This window comes from Toxotes jaculatrix, chromosome 14, assembly GCF_017976425.1.
Source record: "Toxotes jaculatrix isolate fToxJac2 chromosome 14, fToxJac2.pri, whole genome shotgun sequence".
Lineage (NCBI taxonomy): Eukaryota > Metazoa > Chordata > Actinopteri > Toxotidae > Toxotes > Toxotes jaculatrix.
In genome coordinates this window covers 22,901,755-22,926,807 of record NC_054407.1, presented here as the reverse complement: position 1 = coordinate 22,926,807, position 25,053 = coordinate 22,901,755, and the positions used below count along the sequence as shown (strand labels likewise).

General features: G+C 42.6%; 1 protein-coding gene across 5 annotated transcripts in view; it reads left to right on the top strand.

Moving 5' to 3' along the window:
* Positions 1-25,053, top strand: part of LOC121192624 (partitioning defective 3 homolog) — a 217,153-nt gene that overhangs the window by 27,404 nt on the left and 164,696 nt on the right. For all 5 annotated transcript variants that reach the window (XM_041054373.1, XM_041054376.1, XM_041054375.1 and 2 more), the window contains exon 2: positions 4,206-4,307. In XM_041054373.1, the coding sequence (XP_040910307.1) occupies positions 4,206-4,307 (102 nt within the window). The remainder of the gene's footprint in view (positions 1-4,205; positions 4,308-25,053) is intronic.

Genomic DNA, 25,053 nt, shown 5'->3' with positions numbered 1-25,053 from the left:
TAAACTAGTAGGTAGCTGTCCTACCTGCATGTCTGTCAGTACGTTGTTGATGTAGATGTGATCAAAGCACATTAGGTTGTTGTGGACAAGGTGGACAAGCTCCTGGTAACTCGCCGCATCGCTGTGATCGTTTTCACTGTCGCTCAAGTTCTCCTTAGCTTCACAGTCACTCTCATCTGACAGGAAGTCTGAGTCCACGTCTTCCAGAGACATTCTGTGGTTGTGTACAGCTCCCTGCTGTACCTGTGATGGGATGCGTCAGACTGTAGTCTGAGGCTGTTGCCTGAGTTGATCAGAATCAGTGTTGCCACAATAAATTCAGTCTGCATTCATGGTGCCGGGCAACTGTTTGGGTTTGAAAAGGCTCGCTGAGTTCTGGACTGATGCGGTTTGTTCTGCAGTGGTAGTTTGTGGTATCATCTTATCTGAGGATCAGTGTTGGCATAAGCTGAGCTGGACCTGGCTGGTGTGACCTTCCACCCTCAGACAGACAGAGCCAAGCAGGGCTTCATTTTCGTTGGTGCCCCTTGCCTTTGGGGAAAGCCTCCTTTTAAAGAGGAAAGAGAGAAACTCCAGTATTGATCTTTTCCCTCCCACAGATACGGTTCCACAGCTACAGAGCTTCTAGGTGGATTTTATTCTAATTTGCATGTAAAAAAATTTTGGAATGTGGGAAAAATTTGTTCAACACATCGGATGCCTGATGTATTCTGCAGCTTGACTGATACTGGAATTTGGAGGCTCATGCTTAGTGTTGTCTTCAATAATAAATGAACAGAGTTAATTGTTGCACTGTAAGATATTCCTCCCTGAGTACATACACCCATTGTCATAGCTCTTTACCCAGCATACTTGAGGGATCTTTCCATTTGTAGGGAAAAACTTCTGTCAGCTAAAACTATTTCAGTGGAGCAGTTTTTATTCCCAAATATCAAATATCACCAGGGCTTTTTCTTCATTTCATTCTGTTAAAGCTTCCATGTTTTGAACAAAAATATTGTATACTCACTCAAGTCTCGTTTTGCTTTGTTCACTGTAAAACTGAGGCAGTGTCATATTTGTAATTGTGGCCATGGATCTTTGTGTATCTTCCTTTTTAATGGTGGTGTTGCAGAGCTGCGGGCACTTCAGGACCACCTGGCTGCCCGTCATGTTGTCCTGGGCTTTCCCCTGCAGCCGGCGTGCTGGCCTTGGCCTGTTTCCAGGTCTGTTGCGCTGATTAAGGCTACAGCAGGCAAAGCCTTCTTTGATCTGAATCCAGAACTGTCACAGCTTTTATGCAATACTTTAAGATGAGGGTCTGTCAGATTAGCATCATGGGACCCTCAGTTAGGCCCCGAGGGAACAGGCGAGAGTGAGAAAGTGGGTTTGAAGTTTAGACTTTTATATTAGCTGTTTTTCAAATGACAGATGAGACTGTAGAGACAGTAAAGTTAAGTGTATAATAGAACAGTGTGTATCCGTTTTAAGTGGAGTCGCCCACATCAGAGTGCTTAATGCGCTGTGTGTGTGTGTGTGTGTGTGTTGTTTTCCATCTCTGGCATGCTATAACCTTGTTTACAATGCGACTGGGTCCTCTGTCTTAAGCTTGGCACCATGACATTTGCTGTGTGCTATTTTTACCAGCTGAACTTGGCCCCACCAAACACACTGACACACACACACACACACACGTTTCACACACACACACACACACACACACACACACACACACACACACACACACACACACTCTTTGATATGGCCTACGTCCCAACAGATACATGCTAAGGAAGCTAATAAAGGCAGCCTCCTCACGGACACACATTTCAGCACAAACATAACATCTCTTCTTCACATCTAAACTTAGCACGGCCTCAGAGAAAATCCTGGAACTCTCACCATCTTATTGTTTGTGTGCATGATGTGTGAGGCTCCATTCACATTTTACAGTGCACATGTGACACACAGTGTACCTGATGTTTTCTAAATATGGTGAACAGAAAATATTTATTTACTTTTATGTGCTCTATGTTTGGGCACATTTTTTTCTCTTTAAAAAGATGCATTGCATACACTTCATCAGGACACAACAGTGTTTCTTGGAAAAAGGCTGGATCCTTAAGCATGTGACCAACATGAAACCAGAGATGAATCAACTTGTTTAGGTTTTATGGTTTTTGGGACATGTTCCCATTTATTCAAAACAAAAAAATGAAATAAATGTGTTTTGGCTGCATTCGATTAAAGGCAGTGATTTGTGACCAGAAGAAATTTATTTCCTAGCTCTGTTCTTGTTTTTTTTTGTTTTTTATAATAGCTACTTTGGAAACAACGAAATGACAGACAGCAGCAACTTGAAAACCAGCTCTTATACACACAGAAACCTGCAGTAATTTGTTTGAGTTTGTTGAAAGATGCAGATCTAGTGAACATTGACTACTTCCTGTGAGTCAGATAAGAGTTTTACAGCTTAGCTTTGATTTCTAGCAGCTCTGCTCTGGAGAGACCGACTGCTTTATCCATGTTTGGTTACAGACGTGTCATCTGGAAGAGTGTGTGTCACTTTTATCATAAAAAACAAAAACAAAAAACAGGAAAGTGTTAACAAAACAACAAGGTTCTTCCTTCGTAACAGTCCCAGTTGTGTCCCTAAACCGAGAATGACAAATATGTAAAACTGCCTACTTGAAAAGTAGGGCATTTACAGTGGGACGGGATGTTTGTGTGTGTGTGTGTGTGTGTATGTGTGTGTGTGTGTGTGTGTGTGTGTGTGTGTGTGTGTGTGTGTGTGTGTGTGTGTGTGTGTGTGTGTGTGTGTGTGTGTGTGTAAACTCAGATTTTCACACAGAGCTTCCATCAGCTGGAGTCCTCAGGGTCTCTGTGTCGGGGGTTACACAAAGTGGCACAGGCTGTCAGAAACCATGACATCTGTCACGGCATGTGACTGACAGGAAACTACACATATTTAATACTAATACAGCCGTTGGCTTTTTCATCCCCTCATTCTCTGTGGCTCCTTTTCTCCTCTTTTGCTCTGAAGTTCTCATCAACAAACAACATGATATATCAGGGAAAATCAAAATAGACTTTTATATGAAAAGAATCAATATTTATTACCTTATTTCACTGATTCCTTTTGCATTTCTTTCTTTCTATATTTTCTGTGCCTGTGTTTCCACCTCTCTTTATCCTTTGATCATTGTTTTTTCTCTCCCCATTTTGGTTTTTCTGATGTCTCCCTTTCTTTCTCCCAGGGAAGCCTTTCATGTTGTGTTACTTTGTGAGTTTAGCTCAACAGAAGTGTTATTATCTCTCCATAATATGTCTGGTGCCCTTTGCCGTGAGCTGCACGTGTTGCAGTGGACTGGAACTGTAGAAGTGGGTAATGAGGCTGTACCCCTCAGGGCTGCTGCGTGCGGCCTGAGCCCAAACAGTCGAGTCTTCACTCATAATTTTGTCAAATGACGCCCTCACACACTTTACAGTACTGAACACACAGACACGTTTTACACGTGCACTTGCAGTAGTGTGCTCTGTGCTCACTCCGCTTTATTGTTTTTTGTAATAAAGTTCTGTTTTAAATTTTCATGGGTATGTTTTTACAAGTCAAAACACCAGCTGAATTGTCTGTAATTCACATGTGCGATTGTATTAACTGTCATGAAAGGGATGTTACATCTTTCTTTCCCCATCTCATTTTCTCATAATATGTCTGAGCTGCATTTTTATATGAAAACTGATAGATAGTTAAAGACTCGGCTCTTTTCTTCTCCCACTCCGACGCTCTTTTCTTGCTTCACCTACCATCCTTTCTCTCCCTTGTCCCCCTCTCTTTGCCTCCTTCTTTATCTCCACTTCTTCTAATCCAGTGTGACCTTTGTGTGTGGTTTTCATGTCAAAACATTTGACAAGAAATTGGACTCAATTATACAGTAGCTGTGGCTTGGATTCCCCCTTGGGCCCAGAGGATTGAGAATGTCCTGCTTGACGAGCCAGCAATGACAAAATGAATGTCATGCTTGAGTGTCTGTTTTTACACATGGACTTCTGTAGGATTTAGGCTTTTATTTATACCTCATTTTCTCTTGTTAGTGCTGCTAGTCAAATCTTTCTACAATCCTTTAATCTGCCCTCATACTCACTCTTTTTTCAGTCATTCTGTATCAGCCTGAGAAGTTCAAGTGTTTTTAGTAATGTCTTTCTCTTCTCCCACTGTTTTCCAGGATGCTAGTTACTGGCTGCAGGTCCACCGGTTGGAGCACGGTGATGGCGGCATCCTCGACCTGGATGATGTGCTCTGCGACGTGGCCGATGACAAAGACAGGGTGAGTGATGCTTGAGAAGTCATGAGTAATGCTGTGCTGGTGATGAAAACACAGAAGAGTACAGCTCGTGAATACAAATGGAGTTGGCAACATGATTGTGTCTCAAGGATTTTCAGTTTGATTGTATTTAAGAGTTGGAGATTCCCCTCTTTTTGCGTTTGCTAGCTTGCATGTCTGAACGGTCTCAGTGAGGTGCAGCTGTAATATGTTATATACGCACAGATGATTTACAGACTTCTTTGTTTTTGTTTGTTTTTTAGTTCTTACAGTAAGGTTTTCTGAGGCACAGGAAGTGCTTCCTGACCAATCAGATTAGAGAGTTTCTTGTGTACCACAGCAGCACTTATCTGTTTCTGGGCTTTCATTAATAGCATTGTTTACAGTCTCTTTGATCTGTGAAGGCCTCTGAATGTTTACATTAGCCTTAAGAGCTAAACACTCACTTTCCCTCTCCTACAGTGTTCAGTTTTTACTTTGTCAAAATGCTGAGGATTAGTTAAAGACAGTAGAACTAAACCACCAGAACATTGTCTCTGAATTGGAATAGTACCTGATTTTGTATATGTGAAGTTTTCAGAAGTTACTTAACGTTGAACTTTGTGCACTGTCGGTGTCAAACACCTGACAGTCATACTTCCTCACGGCCTGGTTCATCCAGCGCCCCTGGTGCAGGTCTTCCTCAGGTTAGGTGTGAAATTGACGAGAGGATCTGGTTGTGACTGACATTCCGGAGGTCACAGGGTCACATTCTACACGGTGGTCAAATATTTCAGTACGTTTTGCTCAATATATTGAAAGGTGCTGAAGTACACGTAGCATTTCTGCATCGATAAATCGTTAGACAGGAGTAAATTTAAGGTCTTGACCTTACTCTGAAAAGTCTCCTTAAGATTATGTGTGTTATGATTTGATCTTTCATAAATAAAATTGAATTGAATCAAGTTATGTTAAACCAAAAATAGACAACTGTTGTGAGGACTGCGTTTTATAATTTGGTCATGATTTTCTTGGGTGTTTTATGTCAACAGGAACAGGAAGCTGGGTTTTTTGTTTTTTTTTTTTAGTGCCAATGCAGCTTAAACTCCCCAGATATGTTTTTCAAACATTTTGCTTCCATCTTATTAAATGTGAATAATTGATGGTATTGGTAGTTTTCTGTAGTTGTTTATAAACCAAAACAATAGTCCAAAAAGAAAAATCGCTGATATATCAGTAATGAAAACAGTTTGTAGTCACAGCCCTAATGTTTGTAGTAGTAGAACAACAGTATCTTTAATTTTCATCATTTCCTTATCTAAATCAAAAGAGAGAACAACTACTATGGAATTAGAGACATGTCTGGACTGGGTATTTCTGAAACAGTACCACATGCATGTCATTCCAATCATCTCAACCGCACACTGATTTGTTTACAGTAATTATAGCGTACCAGTATTACACAGTTAATTTGACGATGCTGGCCTGATGATAGCAGATACAATCAGGCTGCATTTCTCTTTGGTCCACTGATGGTAGAGTTCTGCATCTGGACAGAAATCTTGAAACATATTTTCATAGGTGAGTTTTCTCAGAGGGAGTTTTGGCAGGACTTTCAGTGTCCTGATGTGAAATCGAACTCAAGCAAAACTTAAATTTAAGTAGGAATTTCTTGTTCAGGTGTGTGAGAGATCTGTGACCTCTGGCCTCCATGATACAGTGCTGAGCTGTGGAATTTTTACGCTGTTGGTGGCGAGCACTCTCACTTGCAGCTCTGTCAGCCTCATGTTTATAGGCCTCCAGGTGTGAGTGTGTATCTGCATGTGTGTCAGCGAGTGTGTGTAGGTGTGCAGGCTCTCAACGAGCTGTCATCGTGCTGTCTCTTCACATCCCTCTCTCTTTCCCTGCCCCTCTCTCCTTCAACCCTACAGGGGTTTTCCACAGCACAGAATGTGTACATTTCATATATGACAACTCTTCAGCCTCGCTGACACAAATCTACGCCGCTCTCGCTGCTTTGACAACAAACCCTTTGGGGATCGGTGAATGTCTTAGTTCCCTGTACATGTTTGAGTGGCAGTATTTAAGTAGTAAAAAAATAATGAAAAGAAAACCATTAAAAATGCATATGTAATGCTGTATGGAAGTTAGTAAAAAGATTAAAAGTTTAATCAATATTTAGTAACATCTGAGGTTTCCATTAGCAGCCAGATGTCTGAAGCAGGGCTGCAATGAGGATTTTCATTATTGATTAATCAGTTCATTATTATTTTTTCCCCCAGTTATTTAGTTGCAAGGCGCCTTTTGTTAGTCAGGAAACATCTGATAAAAAAAAAAAGTGAAAGAGGAGAATCTATGACCGAGCATTAAATGCCAGCTTTCGGTGCACAGCGTTTTTTGATATTTGGTGTCACCATCAGAGTGCCATCCTCTGCCCACTGAAGCTCCACAGGATGAAATCATGAACAGCAAGATGACTGATGTTGGCCTCAAGTTACATTTTACTTTTTTGTTTGCTTGTTTTTTTTCTTTGCTTTGAGATTTTTCAGTCTCAGTTTCTCTGTGGCTTTTTCCGCCACCAATTCAAAATGCTCAATGGGCCGAATGGCCACTAATATGGGTCAAGTACAGCCAGCAGTGCTGGACACACTGTAAAAAACTAAATTACAACCCGGCACGGCGTGATGGACGACAGTGGGCTTGCTTCGCTGGATCCCTTGTGCGAACTGGAAAGGCCGTCTGAAGTCCAGAGGGCTGGTGATGCACCCTGGATCAACTACAATGAGGAAACGGTGGCAGTGAAGCTGAGTGATGGGCAGCAAACTGACTCCCACTCAATCCCACCGTGCTTTGCTGTCGCCTCAGGACTCAGCGTTTGGAGTCTGGTTGAGCCAGTGGAGCACAAGAGTGGAAAGTGGGGCTCTGAGCCACAGTTCACGGACTCCGCTGGCACACGTCCCTGCTCTGTGTGTGTGTGTGTGTGTGTGTCTGCTGAGAGCACAGCTGTGTAGCTGTCTCTGAGTGTGTGCGTGTGGACAGGCTTTGAGCACAAGTGTGAAAATGAATCCAGCTTCTAAGCGGTGATGTGCATGTCATTGATAAGTATCTGTAGATGCCTGTTCATCCCCTGTGTGTGTGTGTGTGTGTTTGACTCCTGACCTCTGACCTCAGGGAGAATCTTAGTACAGACAGTCTGTTTGCTGGAGTTCAGCTCAGCTGCTGTTGTGGGAAGATTAAAGTTAAGGGAGGCGTTTCTCTCCTTGTTTCTAACAGGATCAGGTGGATTGATGGAGTAGGGTGTGAATTTCTGTGTATGAGAAGAAGCAGCTGAGAAAAGAGGGAGATAGATGGACAGAATAACATGACTTCTGTGTTTGACAGCTCTTTGACCTCTGTCCTGCTGACCTCAGCCTGTCACAGCTTGTGTGTATGTGAAGTAAATCTGACACTGTGCAGTTATAATGTTATATAAATTATATAGTATAAAGAACATCTGTTAAATTGATGATTTTATATCACAAGCTTTTTTCCCATTCACACAAAAACATAAGGTCTCTGATTTAATGCATCCACTCTCTATTTTTAGACAAACAGTGTTTTTTACATTAATTCACATTAGTGGAGACTTGGCCTGAGAAAAGAAGGAAGGTGTTAATCGTGTGTGCGAGTGTGAGTGACTTCATGTGTCCCACTAAACACGACTGGTGGTCTCTTGGCAGCTGTGACTCATCTCTGCCATTCCACAGGAGCTTTTTAAAGACTGGAAGGAATGGCTGGCCCATCACACAAGGACACTTTTATTAGCTTACACTGGAATGAAACACACAGGCTGTATGTAGTGCTCGTCTTGGGAATACGAGTAGATACTGAATGTTTTTAGTACATTGCAGTGTGTGTGTGTGTGTGTTTCTTTTAGTTTCTTAGGTTTGAGTTCAGTGTAAAAGTGTGTGTCTGTTTTTGTGCAGATACAGTATGTGTCATCCATGCCAGGAAAAGTGGCAGCTTGCCCTCAAACTTAGAATGTTTTTCCAGATGCCATCTTTCCATCCGTTCATCACCCTTCCTTCCCCTTCTTCCTTTTTGTTTTTTCCACCTCTCATGTGAAGTGAGCACTCTGCCTTTCAAAGCTGCATTAAGTCATCTACGACCTTTATTAACCACAGTCACTTGTAGGAATCCGCTTTCTGGCAGCTTAATGGTCGATGGTCGTCACGCTGAGGCCATGGAAAATACCTGTTTCTGATTGGCTGGCAAGTGTCCCTTTAAAACTTTGTTAACGGACACCTTAAGCATAGTTGGCCAGTGCTTTTACCACTCTTCTAAATCAGTGTGTCGGGTTTATTATGCTGCAGGTAACCATAGCAACAGGACTTTTTGCCTTGGTAAGTTATTCATATAATTAAGATATATATGTATCATATATATGTACGTATGTATGTAATTTAACTTCACCTGGACCAACATTTAAGTGAGTGTCTCAGTAATTTGGCAGTCTGTGTGAGGGCGTACTCAGTAAGCACATAGATACTTGTCAGAATATACACCATTTCTGTCTTCTTCTCACATACACTCTTATTCACACACACACACACACACACACACACTCTTTGACATGCCCCAGGTGTCTGGTGACAAGCTCGTCCCTACACACACTCCTGCAGCGATGTCACGACCCTGAATGATGACACCTGGGCTGGGCCAATTCTACATTCCTCTGTGTGTGTGTGTGTGTGTATGTGTGTGTGTGTGTGTCTGTGTGTGTGTGTCTGTGTGTCTGTGTGTGTCTGTGTCTGTGTGTGTCTGTCTGTGTGTGTGTGTGTCTTTGGGGTGTGCCGCACAGCTGCACCCGCCGCTACTCCATCACTGACATATCTGGCCCCGGTCAGTGTGGTGCCTGGATGTGTGACAGATGTACTGAATTTTTAGCTGTGTAGCTGTGAGTGTGTTTGTTTGTACCTTTGTCGTAGCGGATCATATTTCTTGTTATTTGTTTTGGGCACTTTTAACACATTGTCTTTTTTTCATAAAATTTGTTGCTTGGTAAATAAGTGTGCTTATTATTCTGGCCTATGCGTTTCTCGTTTTTTTGTTGCGCGTGTGTTTGCTGTGGATCCAGGCGATGTCCTGGTCTGAGCTGAATATAGACGCTCCTCGCAGGGAAGGAGACAAGTAGACAGACAGACAGGAGGGGCCGTGAGGTTAAATAAACCCAGACGAGTTTCTTAAAACGCCTCCTTCAGGCTTCTGTCTGTCCTGTCGCAGAATATCAACAGACAGTCCGGCTACCAGCTGCATATTTTCATGTGGTGTGTTTGTGTGTTTGTTACCCTCTGGAAGAGGAGTGATTTGATCCTTGTGAACTCAGTGTGTCGACTGCCTTTTAAAGTCAGGCCTTGCTGCTGGATACCAGAGCAACATTTACCGAAAGAGTAACTTGCTTTGATGCTTGTGCTGTAAATGATCTTTTTACACCATCATTTCTTAAACCGCTTATCTTGTTAAGGACCGTAGTGGGCTGGAGCCTCTCCCAGCATGCACTGGGTGAGAGAAGAGGTATAACACAGACAGACTGCCAGTCTATCGCGGCAGAACACCGTCCCCTTCTCGAAAGCAGCATCCACCTTTCTCACTTACAGTACTGAGCCTGTTTTAGCTGACACCCGTGAAAACACTGAGGTGTTTACACATATTGATCCCACGTCTCCATTGATTTTTTTTCTGAGTGCGCACACAGACGTGTGGCGATGCTGTGAAACTGAAGCCCACTGAGCTCTGTTATTAGAGACAGACACTGGCTGATGCTGAACGTGGAGATCTCAGATTTGAAACCAGTAGTTTTGGGAAGAGGGAGGAGTTTTGTTTTTTTTTTATTGGAGAGTGATATGAGGTACAGTAAACAAAACTTGTATGTGCTCCCGACTATTTTCTTGTCAGTTAATTAACATGTGAAGACTAGAGATGGGTTCATTTGGTACACCCAAGCATGATCAACTAATGTTTATGAAATGTCAACACAGCCATCATACCTATTTGATATTTTCAGGTATCTTGGTGCCATCTCAGCCCCAATGTCACAGTTTTTCCCTTGTGAAACAAAGCAAAGCAAAGAAGGAAACACAGCTGTAACCTCTTTGCAAATCCGGGAAGATAGATACCACAGATAGTGCTGCTGTGAGTGGGATAGTGGTCTGGACCAGTGCTTGTGTGGAACTCCTCCAACGGCACCATGGTTGGGGATGGACGAGAGATCAGCCAAAACACGTGGTGGCTTAAAAAAAAAAAAAATCTAAAACAAGCTTCTCTCATTCTGAAATATATACTGTAGTTTGGGACTCTGCTTGAATGACTGAGGAATTGTCAGTTTGATACCAGGCAGCAGTCAAATGAGTGATTCTGGCTGAAGCTTTCTTTTCCACTGGGAAAAACCTCCAAGACTCCCTAATGAACTAAAAGTGAATGCAGCAGAATATAATGTGATACTGTATGTCCATATCCTTCTCTGTGACACACATGGAGGGACATCTCTGTTTCACCAAACCACACCCAAACAACTCCTCCTCCAGCCCAAAGATCTTCCTGAGCGAGTGGTAGTGATGACCTCATTTGTTCCTGACCAGGCCTCCTTCCCCTCCTCCTCCCCTTTCTTCTTCCCTCTCTCCAGCCTCATAATGAGAACAAGATGACAACTTTATACCAGACTCTGCTGGGGTGACACAGAAACTCTTGAGAGGCAGACAGAGGAGGGACAAGGGCCGACACAATGCGACACACGAGGGTTTGCGTTCTCTGTGAAGGTTATTGTAGTAAGTGTGATTGATTGTGCATTCGTATTTGTGCGCATCATCCCCCTGAAGCGCTGTAAATTACATTTTTCAGAGCACAGCCATCGTATTCTAACATCTATCGACAAGTCTTTTCTGGGGGGTACTTGGCAAACCAAGCTTCAGATGTTTTTTTTTTTTACTGCTAAGCATCATTAGATGATTTACATTTGGCAATATATAATGCTTCTTTTATAAGACTGATTGCATCTAATTGCCATCGTATCTAAGATTAATGACATCTAATTGCCTCACCATCAACCAGACAGTTAATGTTTTCGTTCAAACAGGTTCTTATGACTTTGTAAATAATTTAAGGTTGTTGTTGAAATTCATTTTTATGATAGCCACACGTTTAAACATGTAAAGAAATGTTTCCCAAAAAAAAAAAAAAATACTTAAAGACTGTTCGAACTGTTGAGATGTGTTTCTGCTGCTGTGACTGGTCGTGTTCAAACAGCCCATCTCTTGTGCTCTGCAAAACAGTGGCACCACTCACCCTCTTGATGAATGCAAGGCCTTATGGGAGCTCCCCGTGAGGCGCCAAGGTGGCTCATGGGTAAAACGGATGTGTAATCGTGTCCCTTGTTGGTGTAGGTTGCTATAACTGCACACCCTCAAGAGAAAATGAAGATTCGAACACACGTATCTACTGTACATACACATACATGTCTAATATACAAGCATATCCACTTATTTATTTCATTTATTAAAAGGTAGAACCAGAAAATGATCAGTTACATGAGCAGGTAGTGAAGTGAGTTTGCTTTGCTTCCATATTGTTAATACTTTTTTGAATTGTGTGCTTGTTTATAAGTTACAGTTAAATAGACAGACACATTTTTTTTTCATCTATGTTAGAATATGACATACTACATACAGACATAAAAAAACCCAACAGAAGACAAGTCACACACAATACATACAGCCTGACATGTTCAGACATGGCTGTTACACAAACTCTAAGCAATCTGCACCTTTCCACTCTTACTTTAAAGCATCAACACACCCATGTTCTTCCTTTGGTTAGATTACACGATTAATTTGTTGATATTAATTGATAGTGTAACAAATTAGCACTGTTTTCTCTGTAATTAATCTCAAATCGCACAGTGATTTCCAGGAAACTTTCTAAGAAATTGCAGTCGCGTATCAGTGTCTGGGAAATATTTAGAAAGCGATGGCACCTGTAAATACAGAGTTACCCTGAACGTTACACAAGGTGCTTTGTGGAGTGATTACTCACACGCACTTAAGCAGCCTCAGCATTTCACCTTGAGTAATTGTCACCCACACAAACCCTGAGTCATGATTACTCAATTGTGAGTGTATGTGTGCGTATGCATACGCGTGCATGTAAAGCACACTCAGTGCATTGTATGTCCTTGTGTGTCTGGTTTTGTGCTGTAGATCCTGTAGATGCACAACTGCAGCTCCTCTGTCCAGCCCACATCAACCTGTGGTGACCATAAACACACAGGTTAGCAGTGAGGTAACTGCTGCAGGCTGTCATCTCCTTCTGTGGTAACAGTGTGAGGTGGACTCCCCGCCCCCCGCCCCCCCCCCCCCCCCCCCCGTCTCTGCTTCGGTCAGGGCTCAGCGACCAGAGAACCCACAACACCTCTGAGCCCGACAACACCTTACATGGACAGCGAGAAGTGAAGCCATGTTACATTTCCTATTATCAGTTTAACCAGTTAGTTGATGCGTTTATCATGTGAGAGAAAGGAATGAATTGTTGTGAAGTCGTGAAGCGCTGGAAGCAACCTGTAAGAGAAAAAGTACAAAGGCCACACAGATAGCACTGCTTTACAGCTGTGTGATATAAACATTTTAATCAGCTGATATTCATCAAAAAGCACCATGTAGACTAAAAATCCTGCATCTTACCTTCCATCTGTATTTAATGTGACTGTTGGCATCCAGCAGAAAATACCTGGGACATTCACAACATGGCAGCGCCTCATTTTAGCTCAGAGTTGTTTTCCGGTATCCTGCACCAATATTAGTTCAGTGCTACCGACGGGTAATGCAAGCTCATTTACCAGAGGCTTTCAGCATGACGACTAAATATGGATGGAGCCAAAATAACAGAGGAACTTTTTGTGCTCTGTGTTAAGCCGAAGTGGTTGAGCATGGCTCCGGTGTTGCCAGGGTGTGGACGGACCTCCACAGATTCACCTGTCAACTCTCCCTTTTTCCTCAGGGAGTTAAAGAACAGAATTCCAGCTCCTCATTACACTCAGTAGACCTAATTAATAATTAACTGTTTGCTGGCATGTGATTGTGTTTGCATCTCATCTGAAGCTGATTTGAGTGCTGTTGTAGGCTGCTTTTGGAAGGAGTTCCCTGCTAAAGCTCACCTTCCCATGCCTTTTTCTTTCTGTACTGTGAGAACAGGTTTATGTTCAGTGCCTTTTGCTCACAAGTCATGATACCTTCTGATTCAAGAAGATTCTCAAAACAACTTTCCTCATCCAGTCTGCAGAAAGGATGAAAAGAGAGATTTCTTCTGACAGCTGTTAGAAGGGGAGGATTTTATTCAACAGACATCAAACTACACATGTAGCAGACGTGGGGGTTCCCTGGATTTCTACTGGCTTTAGAGTTTTTATCTTAATTATGGTGAAGAAAATGTCAGGAAGAGACAAAGATAATGTTTTAAGAGTCAACAGGAGAATCAGGATTACAGCAGCTCACAACAGGTTAATGCAGAGGACTTCTTCCGCCCTCTTGTGGCAGTGTTGCATCAGTGCATTGTGTCCTCAGTCCTTTGAAGGAAGTCTGTCCACAGGGCAGTTGTTCTCTTAAGTTACAGCTCATTCACATTAATCGGAGTTTATTTCTGTTGAAGGACTGCAGGGGGTGTTTTGAAGTGATTGTTAGCAGCCTCCAGAAACCTGCTGACTCCTGTTTGCCCCCGGCTCTGGGTGCTGCCTTAGCTTTAATCACAGAGCCTAACATGGACAGTGTGACACAGGCTTCAGATTTATCAACCTTGAGTTATTTCCCCTTTTAAAACTTAATTAGAGTGAAAACTTTACTGCGGTTTCACTTTTCGTTCTGGTCAGAGGAGGGCACTAACAGTCAGCATAGAGTCTAAGTGAGTCTCAGAAAATGTTAACCTCTGTTGTTTCTGAATCAGCTTCTTTGGTGAACTAACATCCAACTGCAGCCACTGAACCGCAGGGGTTACAGGCTGAGACCGCAGAGATAAACACAGGCGATGATTCTGCAGCCTGCGCTCTCAGCCGATCTGTCTGATCCAGCAGGAGATGTTGGTTAGTTTATTTTGCTGGTCGTGGCCCGGTGCTGAGGGTTGGGGTGATGACCAGTGGAGGTAGAGGTCATGTGTTACGTGCAGAGTGCAAACTCACTGTGGGTGCTCAGAGGGGAAGCAGCACTGCTGATGCTGCGTCGCAGTTGACTCCCAGTAATAATAAACATTACACGCAGGGAAAGCGTTACTTTTCAGAACAGCTGCAAAGAGCCTGGCAGAAATAAATGTGTGTCTGGACCAGTCACTTTGTGTGCTGTTAGTTTACCACTTCATTTTAAATGAAGATCTGCCAAGTTTGGGGAATATTTTCTCCAGTGCAGCTTTTCTTTTTTCGGAGATTCGCTCCTGACATATGCCATGCATGGTTCATCAGTAGGTCTGAACATACTCACCGATTCATGATTTATTAATAAGTGCTTCCAGGAACCGGGCTGATGATCTGCTGATGCATCAATTTTCTTGGTAGATTCAGAAGTTGACGAGGCAGGTTTTCCTGCGTCTTCCTGTCTTTGTAACCTTCTGTTTATTAAAGTTGTTGAAACTGAGATGCACATGTTGGTTTGGACCAAAAGCTCTGTTTTTGTTGGCAGAAGAGCTTTTTATTTTCCAGGCTTAGCTCAGCAGATTTCAGCATCCCTCTTTAAATTTGAACTCATAAACTTCTGGGAGATGCCAAGTGCAGAAACTCTAGACCTCAGAAACTTAAAAAAAAAGTTGTGACTGTAAAAAACAAAAACAAAACAGTGATTCTGTAAGAGAGGGAAAAACACAACTATCAAATAATGGACAGGCAAAAACTTACAACCTACAAACAAGTGCAGAATTTGGGTTTGACAATTTTGTTTTTTGTTTATAATTTTAATTTCTGGATTATTTAAACATATGAGATTAGTTTAAACTGACCTTCTGTGGTCGTAATTCTGAACTATTGTACCCATTTATCCAAAAGTTGTTGTTTCCTGCCACAGGAAGATTTACTTATCAACACAGTTTACAGCACACAAAGGCAGAGTGAGCTCATCAAAGTCATTTTCATCCATTTGATAATAGTAAAGATAAACACAGTCCTGCATGTTTTCAATGATAAAGACTAAAAAAAAATCAGCCTTATCACTTTCTCACTGATGCTCATTCATTGTGCTTCCACACCACACACACACACACACACACACACACACACACACACACACACACACACACACACACACACACACACACACACACACACACACACACACACACACACACACACACACTCTGCCAGAGGGATTCTCACCATAGTGACTCAGCCAACCCAGCTGTGGTCTGTGGGAACAGCCTGCACAGGCAGGAAGTGGTGTGTGTGTGTGTATATATGTGTGTGTTTGTGTGTGGCACACATCAGCTTGTCTGCTGTCTGCAGTGTGTTCACACACCCCCTCTCATTCTTTCAAACTGGGTGTTCTGTCTGCACTGTCTCTAAATCGGACTTATAAGAGGTGCTGACCCAGTTCTTTAAAGTCTTAGCTAATAACCAAATTTATTGAATTATCATTATCATTATGAATCTCTTTCTGACCTAGACGTTGTCAGATCACGTACTGACTCCTGTAATATTAAACTGAGAAAAGCCACAGCGATCAGCGACATCTAACACGATGTTTGTCCAAAAAGCATCGTCTCGCAGTGCAGCAGTACAGACAGAATGCAGTAACATCACTTTACATTGACAGCTTTCAGACTCTGTGTGCATGTTGAGCCACTGACAGACTTCTGTGCCAAACTCTACCAGGTGAACTGTAAAATACAGAACCTCTGTTCGGTCTCAGTCTCTGTGCAGCTCTAACAAAGCACTGGTACTACAGTATGTTATCAGAGCTAAGAACACTAACTGTTAACCCATGATGAACCTGAGACACTACCTCCGTTTACCACCAGGGGTCAGTGTGGGTTTAGGTTTAACGAGGCTGTGGCCTTTGAGGGGGGAGAGCTGGAGGAAGTTTGTCTCTGATGCTCTGAGGCCTTGCATCATGCTCCCCTGGGTGCTCTCTGTGCCTGCTGGGACTGTAGTTACTGTTAGGCAGCAACAGTCTGGAAGGTTTTTAGAGTGTTTGTGAGGGAGAGCAGGAAGGAGGTGATTGTATGTGTGTGTGTGTTTGTGTCTTTTCCTTTGGGGGTGTGTGTATATATACTGTACATGAACACTGCACGCTCAATTACTTTGCGCCCTGGTGCGTGTGACAGAGGTCAGCAGGAGACTGTACGATCCTCTTTTTTCTTTCATTATTAAATGTCATATCATCATTCTACCTCCATGTTTTTATTGCTTTGGATTTAAAATATTTAACATGAGGATGTTGAGTTCTCTGTAAGATTCAACAATCTCTGATGGTGCAGCCTCCACATTTACTCACCTACACCAATCACTTCCTAATGAATTTTAATTCCTACGGCAGGAAGTGGCAGGGAAGCTGGCAGGAAGTGAGTGTTAGGGGGCAATAAACAGGATGTTGTGATGTGATCGGCGCAGTTTGTTTAGTCACTTCCTTCCACCGTCTTCGCTTTGATGGCCTGTGAAGTTGTCACAGATAGTTTTCTTTTATCTGGAGTCATAGATGGTTCTCAGATGGAAAAAGCTTTTAAAGAATGAGCACTGGTACGTTTTAGCTCATTCAGAATGACTCACTTTGGACGTATTGGAAGAAAAAGCTTTAGGTTCCTTCATTATTTATGTTGGGTTTTTTTAATCTAGGTTTGAGTGACATTGACGAATGTCTATCATAGGATTTGCCTCAAAGTTTAAAGTTTCACTGAAACAAAATATTCCCAAAATCTCTAAAATGAAGAAAATAATGAGCCAGAAACACATTGAGAGCTGTGTCGAAAGGTTGGACGGACTTCAGCTCCATGACCTTTACACAAATATACATACAGATGACTAAAAAGCACACACACATACACAATACACTGCATGTACAGTTCCTCCAAACATCCACCTTCCACTGGCAGAGCAACATGAAACAAAGAAGAACCTTCACTCACAACCAGCTCACTGACCCTGGAGAATCAGGACCAATCCTCATCAGCTCAGCTCTCCGCCACCCTGTCATCTCTCATGTCGGCGCCACGTCCTCCTATTGTTACACTGAAACTGAGTGTGCCATTATTCCACAGGAGATAGGTTGTAGTTCTGAGATCGTTGGGTCTTCGGTACAGTTTCTTTTGTTTTCACTGCTGTCTAATAGGAACAGGAATGAAACGCGACTGTTCACCTCTGGTCCGAGAGGCTTCTTCATTTAATGCTGTAACAAAGATCTTTTCTGAAGACTTCAGGGACTGTTTAAGTGTTTGGTCTACAAGACAAACCTGAAACCTAGACTGTCTGTGTTTTGGAGATCACTGAATGATGAAACTTGAGGAAATGTTTCTTCCTAAATCACACTGAGAGTTCTGTCAATGGGTTTCTTATCATCCTCTACGGTTCAGTGTTGCACGGGGACGTGTCAAATCAAATTCGGTGCAATTGAGTGGATCTCCTGGTGTCCTTTCACGTATTTATTGCTGTCAATACAACCACAATAGACTTTCCACACAACAGGGTGAACAGCATTTTGTCTGATTGGCAGGGAAAACAGATAGCAGCACTATCTGGAGCCGCAGGTCGAGGGGCCGCCGGATGTGATGGAGTGCCCTGATATCCTGCCATTCATTCATTCATTCATTCATTCACGGATTCCGGCTTGTGCGGAATAAAGGGTAGCACCTCTCTGCTCTCAGCGCACGTTAAATCCATTATGTCTAATCAACAAGTGCCAAGTTGGCGCTGGCCAGTGTGGAGAAGTACGAGTGTGTGTCTTCCTCTTCTTGAGATCTCAGGAACTCTGCACGAGTGTTAAATAAACAGATTGTTGACTTGTGGCCAGACGTTCTACTTTCTGCCCGTTTTATCAGATCTAAACACAACCTCTGAATCCTCTCAGCGGCGGTTGACCCCAAGTGGCAAGACATCCTGTTATCGTCTGATATATGAAGTAACTAAAGAGGGAGGGGAGGATGTAAAGTGTGTGTTTGTGAGTGCATGTGAAAGGGGTAGGGGTGCAGCTACTCATTTGTAGTGTGTCCATTCTGGTCTTTAAAGGACCGTACTCTTTTCCCATCAACTGCACATCGTGTGGAGCAACATTGAGCGTTTTGTAAACCATTCTGTGGTGCTGGAGAAATCTCAGTGCATTTCCTTACAGTTCTAGGCAACCATTGAATAGTCAAAATAGTCAGTACGCCATGTTTTTATTGATATATTTTTATCGTCACCTGTGGACAGCACAACAAGTTTCTAAGAAGAATATCTTGCTCATTCCTCTTTAGTTTTGATGTTCTACTCACTTTATCAGCTAGTTGTACAGTGGGGTTATCAAACGTTTTAAACAGCTGCTGCGCTCAAACGGAAAGAGGTGGATGAGAGTGCAGAGCCTGAGCCAAAACAGGAAAGCTGGGAAATGTAAATCTAAAACAATGAGCCGAAAGACGCTAAAATGCTCTGTAGAGCCGAGGGCGGGATTTGGGTGATGTTTCTCTGTGGTTCATCACCACAAGTTGACCACTGATTATTACAGTTTCAAGGAGGTTAAATGTGTAAATACAGTCATATGGTTCTTTAACCAACTGGCCTCCATGTCTGCACAGTTTGGTGAGCCTTCAGGCTACCGTAGTGGGAGAAAGGCAGTTACATAATTAGGCGAAAAAAATTGTTTACTATTTCCAGAATTACAACAGGCTGCGTTTTTTTCTTTTGGAGGCAAAAGACTCCCAGATGTCTTTCTGAAAAAATATTCCAGTTTTCTGCAGAATCTCCGGCCAACAAATGAGGTCAAGTATCACAGGAAATCTTGTGTAATTACAAAGTGAGCGGTTTGATTGTCCTGGAACTGAAAGGCCAAAATCCAATCCCTTCAACAGTTTATCAGTGTGGACCTCTGGACCCGTGTGTCGGACCTTGAGCAAGGCACTGAGCTCCCCAGCTGGTCAGACACTGTTAACCTCATCCCCCAACACACACTCTCACAGGCACAGACACAGATTTTAGCAAGCAAGCTCGGTTTCCACAACAGAGACACCGAAGAAGATGATGCAAACACAGATACAGAAACATACATACGCAGACGCACACTCTTAACAAGCTTGGTTGTCATAACAGAGACACTGATCAGTCTGACTCTAAGCATGATGCAAACAGATAGCACAGACACACGGCTCGCACCCAGAAACCACCACTGTTCTCCCTCTGAGTGCTCCGCCCCAGCAGGGAGAAGCCGAACCCATTATCAGATACACAGTCGTGACCCTCCTCGCTCCTTTCAGCATCCAAGGAGAGTAATGTGTGTCTTTAATCACTCCACATGCACTTTATTTGCATAAAACACTGGAAGAGACGAATGGATGGGAAATTTCACCCTGTTGCAGTAGTGCTTACTTTGTCACTAACTCTGACTTAAGCAGTGTTTGCATCCAGTTCGTTTGTTAACTTGGGGGAAGTAAACGATGGGAATTTATCGTGTCTGGAAAATCAGACTCTTTTTTCCCCATTTAGAAAAATAGAAATTACCATTTTCAGCTGGCTCCTTTTTCAAAAAAAAAAAAAAAAAAAAAGGATAAATGTAGAAAATGTTTGCTCAACACTTGACCAACAGAAACAGAAACTTCAGATATGCAGATTGTTAATCAAAGCCACAGTGACAGGAGAAGACCCGTGCAGGTGTGTATAAAGGAGTTTCTGGAACGATCACATTTAGATTTAGCTCTGCAGTGATCTAAAACCTACGTTTTGATGAGAATCTCTGAAATGGGAAAGGCAGTGTCCCCCCACTAACATGTTTTTGCTGCTTAACTCAGCCTCACTGCAGGCTGCTGCAGTATAGAGTTAGCAGCAGAAATGGCCGCAGTGTCCCCAGGGTTTGGTGTAAATGAGATTTGCTGGGGGGATGATTGGGTCTGAGGCAGGCCTGGAGATGGTTCTTTATGAAATAACCTCTGCAATCTCTGACAGAACAGCAGGGGAGAGAGCAGACACACCGCAGACTCACACATATACCAAAGCACACTGATGCACTGGAATTAAAAAAAGAAAAAGGCGTGTGACTGCACAGTGACGGAGAGGAGACTGGACTATATTTGGCAACTTAGATCAGATGTGGTCATACACATTCACGTGTATGCACACAGACACACACATCAGCCTGCTCTCATAATGCTTTAACTTCAGCTTTGGTTAAACTTAATGTCAAAAACAGGAGACTGATTCAGAAAGAGTAGCTTGTTTTTGCCTGTGATGGCTAAACAACATCAGGGACATTATAAGACATTAGTCAGTGAGGGTTTTTTTTGTTGTTGTTGTTTTTATGGTCTGTAACTTTTACTTTTGACAATTCTGTTCTGAAAGGAGATTAAATGAGGCAGACCTGCATAAGTTAAACAAATCTCAGTTTCACTGCTGAAGAAGAGTCACAGCCTGCACACAGATCTGTTCAGGTTTGAAACTAAAACACCCAGTGAGCTCTACACTGCAATAATTTGATCGATCAGTTAGTTAGTGAGAAATGAATCAACACCAGTTTTAATAATGAACTAAAAATATAAACATTTGCAGGACAGTGTCCTAGAAGCTTGAGTGTTTCTTATTTTATTGCACAGGGTCTGTTATTACTGTCATCAGTGCCATCAGTGTTTTACCTTTGGGGTTTCAAAAAGATGACCAAAAAAATATTACAAACCCAGAACATGCCTACACTCACATAAAAATAAAAATAAAAATAAGTACCAGAAACCTACAATAGCAACAGCACACATAACCACACCCTGAATTCAAAACAGACCCCTTCTCCTGTCACAGGTCCCTTGGTGTATTTGTACAGGGTTATTTCTGAAAGGGAAAATCCACACTAAGGAGGCCATGTTGGACCAGACTCACAAACCACTGACCCCTTGAAAAACCTGACATACTCAGAGTCGGGGGACTTGGTTCTTGAGATTGTCTTCCTCAGTGTTGTTTTAGCACTCGCTGTCAGAATCAGTTAGAACAGACTGTGGTAACTTAGAATGGACCCCAGACTTCGTGTGTCGGCTTTCTTAAACATGGCGGTAATTGAGGTCAGCGGAGAAAGCATCGAATGTAGCTGGGGGCCTCGCGTTATTTTCTTGAAACGCTGATGGCCGGGGTCGAACGTTTTCACACACCTCTGAGGATATTAAAGCTTTTACTAAAATATCCCTGCACTGTCACACAGCAGTTGGAAAAAGAAATTGTTCTCGGTTTAACTACTTTTCCAAAGAGGCGAAATTATCTCGTCGAGCCTCCATAAATGCGTTTATATCTCCGTCAGCGACATTTAACAGCATCCATAATAATGGTTATCTGTCAGTGTAAGTGCGTTACTGACAGCTAAGCTTGGTGTGGCAGCCAAAAAAGCTCTTTGTCTGTGTTGTCCTCTCAAAGCTGCAGACTTCACTTCTTTTTTTCATAGACATGGAGCACTGGCGAGTTGTGTTTTGACGCTGATTGATTTCTTTTCCTCTTTTTGACAAGCTGGACGGACATATTTAGCCGCCGTTTTACCCGCTGTTGACATTTTGTACCTCTTCTGCTCTTGATTCTTTTCTTTTCGAGTTCAGGATTTGACCCAATAACTGAAAGCGCTGGTGTCCTTTCCTGTCTCCCTTGCCATTTTGTTACACATCCTCATTTGTGTCTCTCCTCCTGTATGTCGTCTTTTCCCTTAACCTCCTCCCTCCCTCTTGTTTTGTCCAACTATCTTTCCCTTCCCCTCCACCACCCTCTTCCTCCTCTCCCCTCCTTTTCTTGTCACAGTAATTGGCTTAGAAAAAATTATGCAGACTTATTTAGCTCTCTCTGAAATCTCTCTTTGCTTGGCTCATGCAAGATTAATTGCCTAGAGAAGCGGAGCGGCACTTGTCCGTTTGGTTGAATTAACATTAAAACAGACCCGGCGCTCCGTCGTCTTTGAACCAGGACCGTTGAGAGCTCATTGTCTCTGTTTCATTGTCCATCTCTTACCCGTGTTTGTTAGCACCACCCGTGCCTCTGTCCATATTGTGAATTCTGCCTTTGATGCTCCACAACTGGGAACAGGGTGAACTTTGGTTTGACAGGGCTGATCAAAACTGATGGAGACAAAATAGGTCTGGCTTCAACCAAACAGAAAACTTTATATGGGGCGATGAAAATGATGCAATTATTTCATAATGGTTGTAATGGGAGGGGTTTTGTAAGGCTTAACTCGGTCATGGGAACTTTTCAGAGCGTTAAGATAAGAATCAGGGATGTGGACTTGCAGCTTAGCCCAAGTAAGGAGATTGAGAGGATGTGACCGGGCACGTTCGCAAATGAATCTGTACACATCGATATAAACACACACCGGTTTCTCTCTTTACTTGCTCATTTGGTCATTCAGAATTACAATCGCACTATCACACATACTCACACAAACAAACTCTGGTTCTGCAAGGACCATGTGTCTGAAGTCAGTGTGTGAAATGTTCTGTTTCCATGCCCAGTCAGGGTGTACCTTCTGCTCTGGGGTTTGTGATGACTTGCACAGACGTATCAGCCATGCTTGACTTGTGTGCTGAGCCTGTTAGAATACCAAGCAGATCAACAAACATTCCCATGATATCCAGACTCAGAGAGAGCACCATGCCCGTCACTGAAAGTTTACAAGTGTGTGTGTGTATTTATCAGAAGCTGAAGCTGCATTCAGAACCTATAGAAAACTGCTGTAAGGACAGTTTGTTTCACCTCTTGCTCTGAGTCCATCAAAAGTTAAAATCCTGTTCTTTCCAGTTGCCTGCAAGATAGTTTTTGTTTAAAATTATTAATTTAGCTCTTTTGCAAAACTTTTAAGAATGATCTGCAGCACAGAGGCTACTGTAAAATGAGGATAAATGCATAATGCATGCTTATCTTTCATACTTAAGGAAGTGGGGAAAAGCTGAAATGAAGTCTCGGGGTGTTTTAGTCACAGTGTAGCATTTCTCAGAAACACAGAGCTTCCAAAACAAAGTAGGCTATTTTACGCCTGCAGTGTACATCATTTATCAAACCGGGACTGGCTGCTCGGGTCATCTGGCTCTGCCAAGATCCAGAACAAATCGTCCAAGATGCTTTGTGATTTACGGAAAATTTATGGTACAGAGATGAATTCCTTGCTCGTCCAGTGACACAAATATAGAATAAATACAGCGTAACTATTACCAACAAATCTGGGAACTGCCATGTCAAATGTGATGTTTTAAATGTTTCTGCTTAGGGGTAAGAGGTATGGATAAAATCCTAACCATAACCTGAGTGAAAGTTCATTGGAAGATTGGTTTAAAAAGATCTGTTAAAAAAACAGTTTTTGGCTAATCAACAAATTCAGGGATAGATAAGATGGTAATAAGCTGAGAAGGAACCAGAAACCACACCCACGGTCTGTAACAGGTGCTCATTTTTACTCACAGTGTATTTACCCTTAATCATTTTCACCTGATGAAGGTCCACTGACCAAAACATCATAACTAGAAACAAGAAAATCTTGAAGCAGATGAAACATTCGCTGCCAACTTGTAAGATTTTCCTGAAGGACCACAAAGACAAGTGTCTGCAGAGTTGTCAGCTCTAATGGTGTTACTAACAAAGAACAAAAGAGGATGTCTTCGGCGGCTACCTCACAAAGGTGACTTCTACAATGGCTGCCTTTGTTTATATCATTCCTTCAGGATGGATGAAGGATGAATGCAGGAGGCAGAGGCTTCCACTGTGGCTCCCATTATTTTGTTTTCCGCCGACATTTTTCTGTCAACCATGCAGCATCTTTTCAACAAAGATCACAGTCAGACAAGACGGGATCACATGCTCGACTCTAATCCCCTCTCCATTCCTAATGCAACAGAAACGTGTCACTGCAGAGCTGTCACAGACATCCCTTTGTTCACGCAGCAAATTAGCCCGTTTGCTTGCTCTTCCCTCACGGTTTTGCCTCCGACAATGGCCATTGTGTTAGGTATCGTTGTCAGATTTCTGCTGTCTGTGCGAGAGTAAAAGTGCTTATTTCAACAACAAGACCGGCTTAGCCAGCCCCACTCTCCTATTCCCCCGGCACTCAGTAAAGTATCGATGTCTCTTAGGATAAGCATTACTTTGCAGAGGGTGGGGTAATGTACTTTATTTTCCCTAAATGAAAGGGAAAGTATAGGATCTCGGAAAAAAGAAAATGGAGAATTAAGTGGACCATCTGTTGTTTGGGCACGTTTAAATTATGCATTTTCAAGAGGGTGGCTTGTAGATGGACACGTACGTGCATCGAAACTTTCTTCCCCCTACAGAAGTCAGATGCAGGCCTGTGTTGCTTTGTTTTTGTGGTCAAATCAAAAGAAATCAGACCCACACAGTACAGGTAAAACTAAAACACGCTGTCAGACTTTGTATCAAAAGCCCAGACATTTCAGCCGGAGAAATGAAATATCTCTAAATCCAGAAATCATGGCACAAACAAAGCCATTATTAAGATGATTGTATTTCAACTGCAGCTGAATGTTTTATGCTTTTACTTGCAAATGAAAATAAGAACTTTTGACAGGACAAATGACAACAGAAGAGTATTTGTCTCCCACTGCTTGTTCTTACGAAACTGGCATA